The following is a 14241-nucleotide window of genomic DNA, read 5'->3' as shown; positions in this document are numbered from 1 at the left end:
AGTAAAATGCACATGGTCACAAGTAGCCCTAAGAAGGACCGTTGGGGTTTTTGTAGACAGGATTCTACACTTCCACTGTCCCTGTCTCACCAGCACTGTCCCTATACTTTGTATAATTGACTGCAGACTGAGAACGCTATAGCTGTAATAGTCTGCACAGATGAAAAAAAATTTTTTTTTGGTGCAAAACTGCTCCCAGCAGCCACAACAGTAATGCACACGGTCAGATGTGGCCCTAAGATCTCACCAGCCACCCACTGCAGGGGGTGGGATAGGGCTGGAATGTCACAGGAGGAAGTTGTAATGCCTTCCCTGCATTTCTATTGGCCAGAAAATGGCACTGAACATGCAGGGAAGGAAATGGAATTGACTCGAGTACCATGTGGTGTTCATCTCGAGTACCCTAATACTCGAACGAGCATCAAGCTCGGACCAGTGTGCACGCTCATCTGTAATTAAAACTCATTAACACTTTATGCAAATACATAAAGTTCCTGCACACTGAGGATCGCGATATTGTTGGGGTTTTTTAACGCAAGTGTCAATGGGACTTTCTAATGTTAAAAACGTATCTGCCAAAAAATTGCAAGTTTGTGCTTTGCAATTTTAGTGCGATGCGTTTTTAACATTAGAAAGTCCCATTGGCATTTGTGTTAAAAAATGCAGCTATATTACGATCGCAAGTGAAAAGGCCCCCTAGGATTAGGGATCTTGCACACTCGCGTTTTTCTTTCACATCTTTTTTTCACGTAATATCACTGCGGGGTTTTTTTAACGCAAATGTCAATAAGACTTTCTAATGTTAAAAATGCCCCCAAAAATCGCAAGTTTGTTCTTGCAATTTTTGTGTAATGCGTTTTCAAAATTAGAAAAGTCCCATTGACATTTGCGTTAAAAAAAACCGCAGTGATATTACGTGAAAAAAAGACGTGAAAGAAAACTGCAGGTGTGCAAGAGCCCTAATCCTATCAAGCAAAAATCTCAGTAATTGATATCAATGCAGCTCTTGTTCTTTGCTGCTGTGAAGCCATTCCCCTCTCTGGGATAGAAGGCCCCTGGATGTTACGTAACACTATTGTTTTTGGAGCTCAGAATTCAGAAACTCGACAGGAAGCCAACAAAATGGTTTAATTATTTCCCCAGGCTTCTCACTACAGAAGGGATCAGAATCGAGTCCAGACCTACGTTTCCCCTGAAGCTACGATCCCCAGGATGGCAATGAGTATTGGGGTGACACTTCTCCTAACAACTGCTGTCACTTTCCTGATTTACCTCACTAAATGGTGGAAAAAGGAGGAGCCAAGAAACCTGCCCCCGGGCCCCCGGCCCCTGCCACTACTGGGGAATATTTTACAATTCAACCTCACAGAAATACATCAGGATTTTGTTAAGGTAAAGTGCAGCATGTCTGCTAATGATTCTAAGATTGTCTGCCTGCAGACAGCTGGGTCGGATCCCCTGCGACAATTCTCGCAGTGGGATCTGACCCACGCCCCTGCAGCGACCAGTGTGGCTCTCACACGCTCCGCGGCTCCGGCTCTGTGATGCACGGAGGCAGCACTCTGGGAGCGACACTTCTGTGTGGGCCTCTGCGAGACCCGCGCAGAAATAGAACATGCAGCGATTTGTTTTCCGCGTGTATTTTCACGTGGCCAAATCACGGTCGTCTGCATAGGATTGCGTTTTGCAATGCAATGCTATGCAGACGGGCACGGACAGAAATTCTGCGGGAGTTGTACTTGATTAGAAAATCATGGCTGCATTCTTCCATAAACAGGATTATACCTGCCCAAAGGTTCTGTGTAGAGATGAGTGAACGTACTCGGTAAGGCCGATTTCGCAATCGAGCACCGCGATTTTTGAGTACTTCACTGGGTTGCAGAGGGGAGTGGGGGGAGAGGGACAGAGGTCCCACCTGTTCTGCGCTGCTACCCCCCGCTCCACCACGCCACGCCCCGCCCCCCGGTGCCCCCGAGTACTTTTCACCCGAGTAGTGAAGTACTCGAAAATCGCGGTGCTCGATTGCGAAATCGGCCTTACCGAGTACGTTCGCTCATCTCTAGTTCTGTGCAGTCCTGCACTAAGGGCAAAAACACACGAGTATGTTTGTTTTTCTCCCCTTATGCGGCTGTGATAATCATGGCCACATAATGGGACAAAACAAAACTAATGATTTCAATGGTTTCGCTTTCACTAGCTTTTGTTTTCAGCTGTGAATATTATGCCCTTATCTTTTTTGCACGTAGTGAATACATTGCGCTGGGAAGATCGGGCACCACTTATCTTCCCACGCTCTTTTTCAAACTCCTGCGCTATGGCGCAAAGTTTGAATGGTCGGCAAAGAGGAAGAAATTACCGAGCGCAGTTGCACCTACAGCAGTGCATTTCCCTAATGGGGTCTTTCCTTTCCTTTGCAAATTTTAGTGTGGAATTGAAAATAGCAGAATCCTGTCTGCAATTCTGCATCAAAATCCGTAGTTAGTGGTGTGGATTTTGGTGCAGAATTTAGGGAAGGCATATTCTGCAACAGTGTTGCAGACTATTCTGTTCCATGTGAAAGGTCCCTATAAATTCCATGGAGTTGCGCTGCAATGTCAGACACAGTCCATGGGCAGGTGTGACGCTGTACAGTATTTCTAATCATGCACAACCCTTTTTAGTATTGTATTATTAAGATATTCACATAGGAATTGATTGCATTAGTAACCTCGTAAGGGTGACCACCCACTACAGTTTTTTTTCACTGCGAAATTCGTAGCATTTTTTTTTCTGCAGCGGTCTATGGGACTTGTAATGTTACAATCGCGATCGCGCAAAATCGCAATTTACCCATAGACCCCTGGAGGAAAAAAACGCTGCGAGTTTCGCAGTGAAAAAAAACTGCAGTGGGTAGTCACCCTAAGGACGCAGCCTAGTTTGCTAATTAAAGAGGTTGTCTGGTTGCTGAACGATTTTGTAAGTTTTGCTGCAAAAATGTTGAAATAACATAAGCAGTAGAGATGAGCGAGCGTATTCGTCCGAGCTTGATGCTCGTTCGAGTATCAGGGTACTCGAGATGCTCGTTACTCGAGACGAGCACCACGCGGTACTCGAGTCAATTCCATTTCCTTCCCTGCTTGTTTAGCGCCATTTTCTGGCCAATAAACATGCAGGGAAGGCATTACAACTTCCTCCTGTGACGTGCCAGCCCTATTCCAACCCCCCTCCAATGAGTGGCTGGGGAGATCAGGTGACCCCCGAGCATAAAGGCAGTCCCGCCCGTGGCTCACCTCAGACACACGCTGGCAGAGATTAGGGAGAGTGCTGGTGCTATAGGGAGAGTGTTAGGCTACTGTTTGCATCTGCAAGAACCCCAACGTTCCTTCTTAGGGCCACATCTTACCGTGTGCATTACTGTTGTGGCTGCTGGGAGCAGTTTTGCACCAATTTTTTTTTTCATCTTGGGGTCTGCAGACTATTGCGTTCTCAGTTTGCAGCCAATTATACAGAGTATAGGGGCAGTACTGGTGAGGCAGGGACAGTGCTAGCGTAGAATCCTGTCAACAAGTACCCCAAAAATGCTCCTGCTTAGGGCTACCTGTGACCGTGTGCATTACTGTTCTGGCTGCTGTGACTCGTAGTGGCTCACTATTAGCCAGCTTGGCCTTTCTGCAGGCAAGCGTATAATTTTTTCGGCCTACAGTGTGCGTTACAGCACCGCTGTCAGCCTCCAAGTGCAGGCCAATGATCGCCTAATTTTTTAAACCGCTCTGTGCGCCCCGTCAACTTCACGCACAGCGTACGGCCACCTCCGCTGATAGAGGGAAAGACATATACACGCTATCTAGGCTGCTGGTTTTTTCAAAAACATGTGAAAAAAATCCTCCTTAGGGCTACCTGTGACCGTGTGCATTACTGTTCTGGCTGCTATGAGTTGTAGTGCCTCACTATTAGCCCGCTTGGCCTTTCTGCAGGCAAGCGTGTAATTTTTTTGGCCTACAGTGTGCGTTACATAACCGCTGTCAGCCTCCAAGTGCAGGCAAATAATTGCCTAATTTTTTACAACGCACTGTTTCTGCTGTATTCGAAATACACCATGCTGAGGGGTAGGGGTAGGCCTAGAGGACACGGCCGTGGACGCAAACGAGGACGCGGAGGCCCAAGTGAGGGTGTGGGCACAGGCCGAGTTCCTGGTCCAGGTCAATCGCAGCCGGCTGCTGCGGGATTAGGAGAGAGGCAAGTTTCTGGGGTCCCCAGCTTCATATCACAATTTATGGGTCCACGTGGTAGACCTTTATTACAAAATGAGCAGTGTGAGCAGGTCCTGTCGTGGATGGCAGAAAATGCATCCAGCAATGTATCGACCACCCAGTCTTCTACGCTGTCCACTGCTGCATCTCTGAATCCTCTGGCTGCTACTCCTCCTTCCTCCCAGCCTCCTCACTCCATGAAAATGACACATTCTGCTGAGCAGGCAAACTCCTAGGAACTGTTCTCGGGACCCTGCCTTGATTGGGAAAAAATGGTTCCTCTCTCACCTGAGGAGTTTATCGTGACCGATGACCAACCTTTGGAAAGCTCCCAGGGTCCGGGTGATGAGGCTGGGAACTTCCGGCAACTGTCTCAAGAGCTTTCGGTGGGTGAGGAGGTCAATGATGATGAGACACAGTTGTCTATCTGTGAGGTAGTAGTAAGAGCAGTAAGTTCGAGGGAGGAGCGCACAGAGGATTCGGAGGAAGAACAGCTGGATGATGAGGTGACTGACCCCACCTGGTTTGCTAAGCCTACTGAGGACAGGGCTTCAGAGGGGGAGGCAAGTGGAGCAGCAGGGCAGGTTGGAAGAGGCAGTGCGGTGGCCAGGGGTAGAGGCAGGGCCAGAGCGAAGAATCCCCCAACTGTTTCCCAAAGCACCCCCTCGCACCAAGCCTCCGTGCAAAGGGCTAGGTGTTCAAAAGTGTGGATGTCTTTCAGTGAGAGCGTGGATGACCGACAAACAGTGGTGTGCAACCTGTGTCGCGCCAAGATCAGCCGGGGAGCCACCACTACCAGCCTCACCACCACCAGCATGTGCAGGCATATGATGGCCAAGCACCCACACCCTCACCTCCACTGTCCTCCACCCCAACCAGCAATGACTCTCAGCGCAGCGTTCAGCTGTTGCTTACACAAGCGTTGGAGCGAAAGTGCAAATACACTGCCACCCACCGGCACGCACAAGCTTTAAACGTGCACATTGCCAAATTAATTAGCCTGGAGATGCTGCCGTACAGGCTTGTGAAAATGCAGGCTTTCAAAAACATGATGGCAGCGGCGGTCCCGCGCTACTCAGTCCCCAGTCGCCACTATTTTTCCCGGTGTGCCATCCCAGCCCTATACCAGCACGTCTCCCGCAACATAAATCATGCCCTAACCAACAAAGTTACTGGGAAGGTCAACTTAACCACGGACACGTGGACAAGTACTAGCGGGCAGGGCCACCATATCTCCCTGACAGCACATTGGGTGAATTTGGTGGAGGCTGGGACTGAGTCAGAGCCTGGGACCGCTCGCGTGCTACCAACACCCAGAAGAGCGGCTATGCCACTTCCTCTAAACCCTCCCCCTCCTCCTCCTCCTACGCAACCTCTACCTCTCAATTAAGAAGTGTGAGCAGCACGTCGCCAGCAGTCGGGATGGCGCAGTGGCGGGCAAGCGTCAGCAGGCCGTGCTGAAATTAATCAGCTTAGGTGACAAGAGGCACACAGCCCCCGAATCGTTGCAGGGTCTGACAGAGCAGACTGACCTCTGGCTTTCGCCGCTGAGCCTCCAACCGGGCATGGTCGTGTGTGACAACGGCCGTAACCTGGTGGTGGCTCTGCAGCTCAGCAGCCTCACACACGTGCCATGCCTGGCCCATGTCTTCAATCTGGTGGTTCAGCGGTTTCTGAAAAACTACCCTCACTCATCTGATCTGCTCGGCAAGGTGCGCCGCGTCAGCGCACATTACCGCAAGTCTACCACGGACGCTGCCACCCTGAGGACCCTGCAACATCGGTTTAATCTGCCAGAGCAACGACTGCTGTGCGACGTGCCCACACGGTGGAATTCTACACTGCACATGTTGGCCAGGCTGTATGAGCAGCGTAGAGCAATAGTGGAATACCAACTCCAACATGGGTGGCGTAGTGTTAGTCAGCCTCCCCAATTCTTTACCTAGGAGTGGGCCTGGATGGCAGATATCTGCCAGGTCCTCGGAAACATTGAGGAGTCTACCCAGATGGTGAGCGGTGATGCTACAATCATTAGCGTTAGCATCGCGCTGCTATGCCTGCTGAGAAGTTTGCTGCAAAGCATAAAGGCCGATGCTTTGCGGTTGGAACAGGAGATGGGGGAAGAGAGTATGTCGCTTGATAGCCATACCACCCTCATGTCTACATCTCAGTGCGTTTTGGAGGAGGAGGAGAGGGAGGAGGAGGGGGAGGAGCAGGAGGAGGGGGAAGAGACAGCTGGGCACACTGCAGAGGGTACCCATGCTGCTTGCCTCTCATCTGTTCAGCATGTAAGGGCTGAAGAGGAGGAGGAGGAATAGGAAGAGGAGGAAGAGGATCCTGAAAGTCATCTTCCTAGTAAGGACAGCGATGTGTTGCGTACAGGTACCCTGGCACACATGGGTGACTTCATGTTAGGCTGCCTTTTTCGTGACCCTCGTGTTAGACGCATTCAGGCCAACACGGATTACTGGGTATACACCCTTCTCAACCATCGGTAAAAGGAGAACCTTTCCACTCTCATTCCCGAAGAGGAAAGGGGTACGAGAATGATGCAATACCACAGGGCCCTGGTGGAAAAAGTAATGCAAAACTTCCCATCTGACAGTGCTAGTGGCAGAAGGCACAGTTCCGAGGGCCAAGTAACAGGGAAGTCGTGGACATCAGGCAGCATGTCCAGGGCAGGCAGGGGAACACTCTCCAAGGCCTTAGCCAGCTTTATGGCTCCCCAGCAAGACTGTGTCACCACTCCCCAGTCAAGGCTGAGTCGGAGGGAGCACTGTAAAAAGATGGTGAGGGAGTACGTAACCAATCGCAACACCGTCCTCCGTGATGCCTCTGCTCCATACAACTATTGGGTGTCAAAGCTGGACACGTGGCATGAACTTGCGCTGTACGCCCTGGAGGTTCTGGCTTGCCCTGCCGCTAGCGTCTTGTCAGAGAGGGTGTTTAATGCAGCTGGGGGAATCATCACAGATAAGCGTACCCGCCTGTCAACTGCCAGTGTCGATATGCTTACACTCATAAAGATGAACAACGCCTGGATTTCCCCAGACTTCTCTTCTCCACCGGTGGAGAGCAGAGGAACCTAAAGATTATTTTCACTGCAACCGGGGAAAAAAGCATTCTCTATCACCGGAAAAAAGGGGGAATTAGCTTTGTCAATCTCTCTCAGATATTAGTTCTCCTGAAACATCATGTCATCACGCTGAACTGCCAATTTTTCTGCAGCCCAAAAGGCTCTGCTTACAATTTTTTTTTTCAATTTTTCAAAGATTCAAAAGTATTGATACTTTAACATGAACCAATTTTTTTAACAGGGCTGCCTCCAGGCTCTGTTACAAATTAAGCAATAGCAAGCTGTATCTTTAAAAAATATTTATGGGTTTCACCTGCCCCCTCGGTTGAGCAATTATTCAGGGATACACTTGTACTCTTGGTACACTAATTTTTCTGGCCCTCGCCTATACTGTTATCTAGCTAATTTTTCCAGCCTTCGCCTACACTCATGGTAAACCAATGTTTCAGGGGTTCGCCTATACTCTTGCTACAGAAATTTTACAGGGGTCTGACAATACTTCTGCTACAGAAATGTTACAGGGGTCTGCCTATACTTTTACTACAGAAATGTTACAGTGGCCTGTTTATACTGTTACTACAGAAATGTTACTGGGGTCTGCCTATACTTCTGCTACAGAAATGTTACAGGGGTCTGCCCACTACTTTTACTACAGAAATGTTACTGGGGTCTGCCTATACCTTTGCTACAGAAATATTACTGGGGTCTGCCCACTACTTTTACTACAGAAATGTTACTGGGGTCTGCCTATACCTTTGCTACAGAAATGTTACAGGGGTCTGCCTATACTTTTACTACAGAAATGTTACTGGGGTTTGTCTATACGTTTACTACAGAAATGTTACAGGGTTCTGCCTATACTTCTGCTACAGAAATGTTACAGGGGTCTGCCTATGCTTTTACTGCAGAAATGTTGATGGGGTCTGCGTATACTTCTGCTACAGAAATGTTACTGGGGTCCGCCTATACCTTTGCTACTGAAATGTTACTGGTGTTTGTTTGCCTTTACTTCTGCTACAGAAATGTTACAGTGGTCTGTTTATACTGTTACTACAGAAATGTTACTGGCGTCTGCCTATACTTCTGCTACAGAAATGTTACAGGGGTCTGCCTATGCTTCTGCTACAGAAATATTACTGGGGTCTGCCTATACTTTTACTACAGAAATGTTACTGGGGTGTGCCTATACCTTCGCTACAGAAATATTACTGGGGTCTGCCCACACTTCTGCTACAGAAATGTTACAGGGGTCTGCCTATACTTTTACTACAGAAATGTTACAGGGGTCTGCCTATACTTTTACTACAGAAATGTTACTGGGGTCCGCCTACACCTTTGCTACAGAAATGTTACTGCGGTCTGCCTATACTTCTGCTACAGAAATGTTACTGGCGTCCGCCTATACGTTTGCTACTGAAATGTTACTGGTGTTTGTCTGCCAATACTTCTGCTACAGAAATGTTCCTGGGGTCTGTTTATACCTTTGCTACAGGAATGTTTCAGGGGTCTGTCTATACTATGGGTGCACTAAGTCTTCCCATCGCAGTATTTTACCTATCTGGCACAAATACACTGACTGACTAGGGCAGAAATGTGGGCCGAAGCCAAGGTCCTTGGCGGGGTAAAACTCTCCCATGCTTGGGCACTCTGATTTCTTCCTGTGTAATACCATCTTTGTGCACTGACAGCATAGGCGAGCCCAAGGAACTCAAAGACTTCCCCTTGCAGTGTTGAGCTATCTGTGTGGGGACACATGGATTTCCCATTGCTATGTAACTCTGGGCACCTTGGGTCACACAAGGTAGAGGCTGGGACCAAGCCTGACCCTGGGCCCGCTCACGGACTTCCCACACAGACTATAGCGGGTACTGGTCATGGTTTCTTGGCCTTGTAATGCCACTTCCTCCTCCTGTTTGGGGTCATTTCTTCATGTTTAATACTGTCTTTGGGTTCCTTGGACTCGCCTATGCTGTGGGTGCACAAAGACTTCCCATAGCGGTGTTTTACCTGTCTGACACAAATACACTGACTGATTTGGGTAGGGTGCAGAGTGCAGATGGCTTTCCCCTTGCATTGTCGATTGAGGTATCCGACACCTACACAGAATGAATAGAGTGTGGACACATGGATTTCCCATTGCTATGTCACTCGCGGCACCTTGGGTCACACAAGGTGTTTGCTGGGACCAAGCTTGACCCAGGGTCCGCTCACATACTTCCCACACAGACTATAGCGGGTCCTGGTCATGGTTTCTTGGCCTTGTAAAGCCACCTCCTCCTCCAGCTTGGGGTCTTGGGATCAGCAGTGGGCCACATGTATTTTCTCTCGTGTTATCACAGTTATCTGTGGCACTGGTTTGGGCCAAACAAGAGGAGCGTTACTGCATAACCAGACATTCACAGCTATACTTGCATCGGACTCCACTCTATGCCCGCAATTGCTAAGGGTGTGTGCAGAGGCCGATGTCCTCGGCGGAGTGAAAGTCTGCCATATTTGGGCACTGTAAGTTCTTCAGGTTTATTACTTTCCTTGGGTTCATTTGGCTCAGCTATGCTGTGGGTGCACAAAGACTTCCCATAGCGGTGTTTTACCTGTCTGGCACAAATACACTGACTGACTTGGGTAGGGTGCAGAGTGCAGATGGCTTTCCCCTTGCAGTGTCGATTGAGGTATCTGACACCTACACAGAATGAATAGTGTGTGGACACATGGATATCCCATTGCTATGTAACTCGCGGCACCTGGGGTCACAAAAGGTGTTTGCTTGGACTGAGCCTGACCCAGGGTCCGCTCACATACTTCCCACACAGACTATAGCGGGTCCTGGTCATGGTTTCTTGGCCTTGTAATGCCACCTCCTCCTGCTTGGGTCAGGGGATCAGCACTGGGCAACATGTATTTTCTCTCTTGTTACCACAGTTATCTGAGATGCTGGTTTGGGCCAAACAAGAGGAGCGATACTGCATTAATGAAACATTCACAGCTGTACTAGGATCGGAGTCCACTCTATGCCCACGACTGCCGAGGGTGTGTGCAGAGGCTTATGTCCTGGGGGAAATGCAACCGTGCCAGGTTGGGCCCGTGGAACTTGTTGCTGGTTAATCCAGTCTTTGTAGCGGTGAAAGCAACCGCAACCAATTAATTGAGGCGTTCTGTGCTGTACTATCATCGGAGTCCACTTTATGCTCATCATTGCTGAGGGTGTGTGCAGAGGCCGAGGTCCTGAGGAAAAGGCAACTGCGCCAGGTTGGGCCCGTGGAACTTGTTCCTGGTTAATTCAGTCTTTGTAGCGGTGAAAGCAACCGCAACAAATTAAATGAGATGTTCACTGCTGTACTAGCATCGGAGTCCGCTTTATGCCCAAGATTGCTGAGGGTGTGTGCAGAGGCCGAGGTCCTCGGCGGAGTGAAAGTCTGCCATGTTTGGGCACTGTAATTGCTTCATGTTTAATACTTTCCTTGGGTTCCTTTGGCTCGCCTATGCTGTGAGTGCACAAAGACTTCCCATAGCGGTGTTTTACCTGTCTGACACTAATACACTGACTGACTAGGGCAGAAAAGTAGGCCGAGGCCCTTCGCAGGGTGAAACTCTGCCATGTTTGGACACTCTGATTTGCTCCTGTGTAATACCATGCTTGAGTTTCTTGGGCTAGCCTATGCTGTGAGTGCACAATGAGTTCCCATTGCGTTGCTTTACCTGTCTGGCACAAATACACTGACTGACTAGGGTAGAAATGTGGGCCGAGGTCCTTGGCGGGGTGAAACTCTGCCATGTTTGGGTGCTCTGATTTCTTCTTGTGTAATACCATCTTTGTGCACCGACAGCATAGGCAAGCCCAAGGAACTCAAAGACTTTCTATTGTGGTGTAGAGCTATCTAACACCTACACAGAATGAATTGTGTGTGGACACATGGATTCCCCATTGCTATGTTACTCGCAGCACCTTGGGTCACACAAGATGAAGGCTGGGACTGAGCCTGACCCTGGGCCCGCTCACGTGCTTCCCACACAGAGTATTGCTGCATTGTGGAGATGTGTAGAAGTGCTGACACCTGAGTCCCCTTTATGCCCATGTTTGCGGCTCCTGACAATTTTGTGACGGAGGTGCCACAGGATTGGAATGATGATCGTACGTCAATTTATCATCGATTCTCCACAGCATTGTGAGCTATCGCCCCCCCCCCCCCTTTCAAGGAGGGTCGTTGCCTGGCCCTGCCAACCCTCTGCAGTGTGTGCCTCCAGTTCCTCCTCATCGCAGACGCACTTAGAAATAGACATGAAACGTTTGTGTGTGCTGTGGATGCAGGGTCGTGCGGGGGGTTGGACAGCATGTAACCCAGGAGAAGAGGCAGCAGTGTCACCCGCAGGCAGTGATTTTCCTTGGTTGCAGGTAGTGTGGTGCTTAGCTAAGGTGTGCCTTGCTAATGAGGGTTTGTCCGAAGTAAAAATTGTAAGGGGGTGACGCCAGACTCTTGCCCCCATTGTGGCTTAATAGTGGGACCTGGGAGCCTCAGATGCAGCCATGCATGCTGCCCCTGCCTTGCCCTATTTGTTTCTGTGGTGTTTCCATGACTTTTGGATGTCTTCAGAGTTTCACAAGTCATGACCTATGCGGAGCATCAGTCCCATACAAAAATGCTCGAGTCGTCCATTGACTTCAATGGGGTTCGTTACTCGAAATGAGCTCTCAAGCATCGCGGAAAGTTCGACTCGAGCAACGAGCACCCGAGCATTTTGGTGCTCGCTCATCTCTATCTAAAATCTCAATATACTGCTAGGGATAGATAGAGCTTTTCAAGATGTTTAAGCTGCTCATGCCATAGACACTAATGCAACCCTATACCATCAGTGATGTGCACTGATAACAAGCTAAATAGCCCCTCTCCCCTTGAATCTGCAGGACATGGCAATTTGGTTTTCAAGAAGAATTTCACATTTTGATTCAACTGGCCCCAGAGGTTTTCCGTTTTGCCTCAGTCCATTTTAAATGAGTCTTGCCCCAGAAAAGATGTCAGTGTTTCTGGATAGACAGTTGCCGGAAGTCCCCAGCCTCATCACCCGGACTCCGGGAACTTTCCAAAGGTTGGGCATCGGTCACGACAAACTCCTCAGGTGAGAGAGGAACCATTTTTTCCCACTGATGGCAGGGACCCGAGAACAGTTCCTGGGAATCTACCCGCTCAGAATATATCATTTTCATGGAGTTAGGAGGCTGGGAGGAAGGAGGAGCAGCAGCCAGAGGATTCATAGTTGCAGTCTCTAGTCCGGGACTAGTGGACTGTGTAGAAGACTGGGTGGTCGATACATTGCTGGATGCATTTTCTGCCATCCACGACAGGACCTGCTCACACTGCTCTGTTTGTAATAATGGTCTACCACGCGGACCCATAAATTGTGATCTGAAGCTGGGGACCCCAGAAACTTGCCTCTCTCCTAATCCCGCATCAGCCGGCTATGATTCACCTGGACCAGGAACTCAGCCTATGCCCACACCCTCACTTGGGACTCCGCGTCCTCGACCCTTACCCCTACTCCTCATCATGGCGGATTATGAATAGAGCAGGGCCTAAATAAATTACCCCACTGTACAGCACTGACAACTGTGGCTTAATTCACCACACACAGAGACTTGTAGATAGCGGAGGCTCTATGCTGTGACTTGAAAAAAGTAACCCGCTGTCTTGCGCTGATACCTAGGGGTAATTTACCGCTCGCAGAGACTTGTAGATAAGAGAGGCTGTGTGGAGTGGGAGAAGACTGTAAAGCCAGTGGATAGTGATGGTAACTGCGGCGATCTCAACCCCCCCCAAGGAAAGGGTATTGTGAGACGCTCTGCACAGCGGCAGAGCTGAAATAGTCTGCAATGGCCCCGGTAATATTACAGTACTGTTTAGCGGTGAGAATGCTGTCTAATTCACTGCAGACAGAGAACGGTATAACTGAGGTAGTACGCAGCAGGCTAGGAAATATTTGAGTGCTCTTTCACGGTGAGAGCGGTATTGTACGGCACTGCAGCCTGAATAAAAATTTTACTGAAAGGCTGCAAACAGGCCTAGATGCGTAATACAAAAATTGAAGCACTACTACTCCCAGCAGGCCCCAAGTAAAATGCACACGGTCAGATGTAGTCCAACGAAGGAGCTTTGGGGTTTTTGCACGGAGAATACGGACTGTATAGTGTATATAACTTTCCCTACAGAAGTGGCTGTGGCCCAGCTCTCCATGTCTAATTCATTGCAGACAGAGAACGGTATAAATGAGGCAGTTTGCAGCAGGCTAGGAATTATTTGCATGCAGTTTCATGGTGAGAGCGGTATTGTACGGCACTGCAGCCTGAATAAAAATTTTACTGAAAGGCTGCAAACAGGCCTAGCTGCGTCATACAAAAATGGAAGCACTACTACTCCCAGCAGGCACCAGGTAAAATGCACACGGTTAGATGTAGCCCTAAGAAGGACCGTTGGGGTTCTTGAAGACTGGACCTACGCTAACACTTTCCCTATATAAGCATCAGCACTTTCCCTATACTCTGTATAATACACTGCAGACTGAGAACTGAAATGGCCTGCACAGCCTGAGATGAAAAAAAAAAAAAAATTGGAGAAATCTGCTCCCAGCCCGCCACAACAGTAATGCACACAGTCAGGTGTGGCCCTAAGAAAGACTGTTGGGGTTCTTGAAGACTGGATCCTACTCTAACACTTTCCCTATATCAGCAGCAGCACTTTCCCTATTCTCTGCTAGCGTGTGTCTGTGGCGAGCTGCCGGCGGGACCGCTTTAAGTACTCGGCGGTCACTTGATCTCGCCAGCCACTCACTGCAAGGGACTGGGATAGGGCTGGAACGTCACAGGAGGAAGTGGCAATGCCTTCCCTGCATGCTATTGGCTAGAAAATGGCGCTAAACATGCGGGGAAGGAAATGGAATTGACTCGAG

The 14241-nt window shown here is 49.2% G+C and overlaps 1 protein-coding gene across 1 annotated transcript in view; it reads left to right on the top strand.

Annotated features, from left to right (window-relative positions):
- Positions 1–1110: 1110 nt before the first annotated feature.
- Positions 1111–14241, top strand: part of LOC136573223 (cytochrome P450 2C8-like) — a 52605-nt gene continuing 39474 nt past the window's right edge. The window contains exon 1 of the mRNA XM_066574508.1: positions 1111–1392. Coding sequence (XP_066430605.1) covers positions 1213–1392 — 180 coding nt within the window. The 5' untranslated portion in view covers positions 1111–1212. The remainder of the gene's footprint in view (positions 1393–14241) is intronic.

The sequence above is a fragment of the Eleutherodactylus coqui genome, chromosome 7 (genome assembly GCF_035609145.1).
Source record: "Eleutherodactylus coqui strain aEleCoq1 chromosome 7, aEleCoq1.hap1, whole genome shotgun sequence".
Lineage (NCBI taxonomy): Eukaryota > Metazoa > Chordata > Amphibia > Anura > Eleutherodactylidae > Eleutherodactylus > Eleutherodactylus coqui.
The sequence above is the reverse complement of the archived record's forward strand: the minus strand, read 5'-3'. Positions and strand labels throughout refer to the sequence as shown.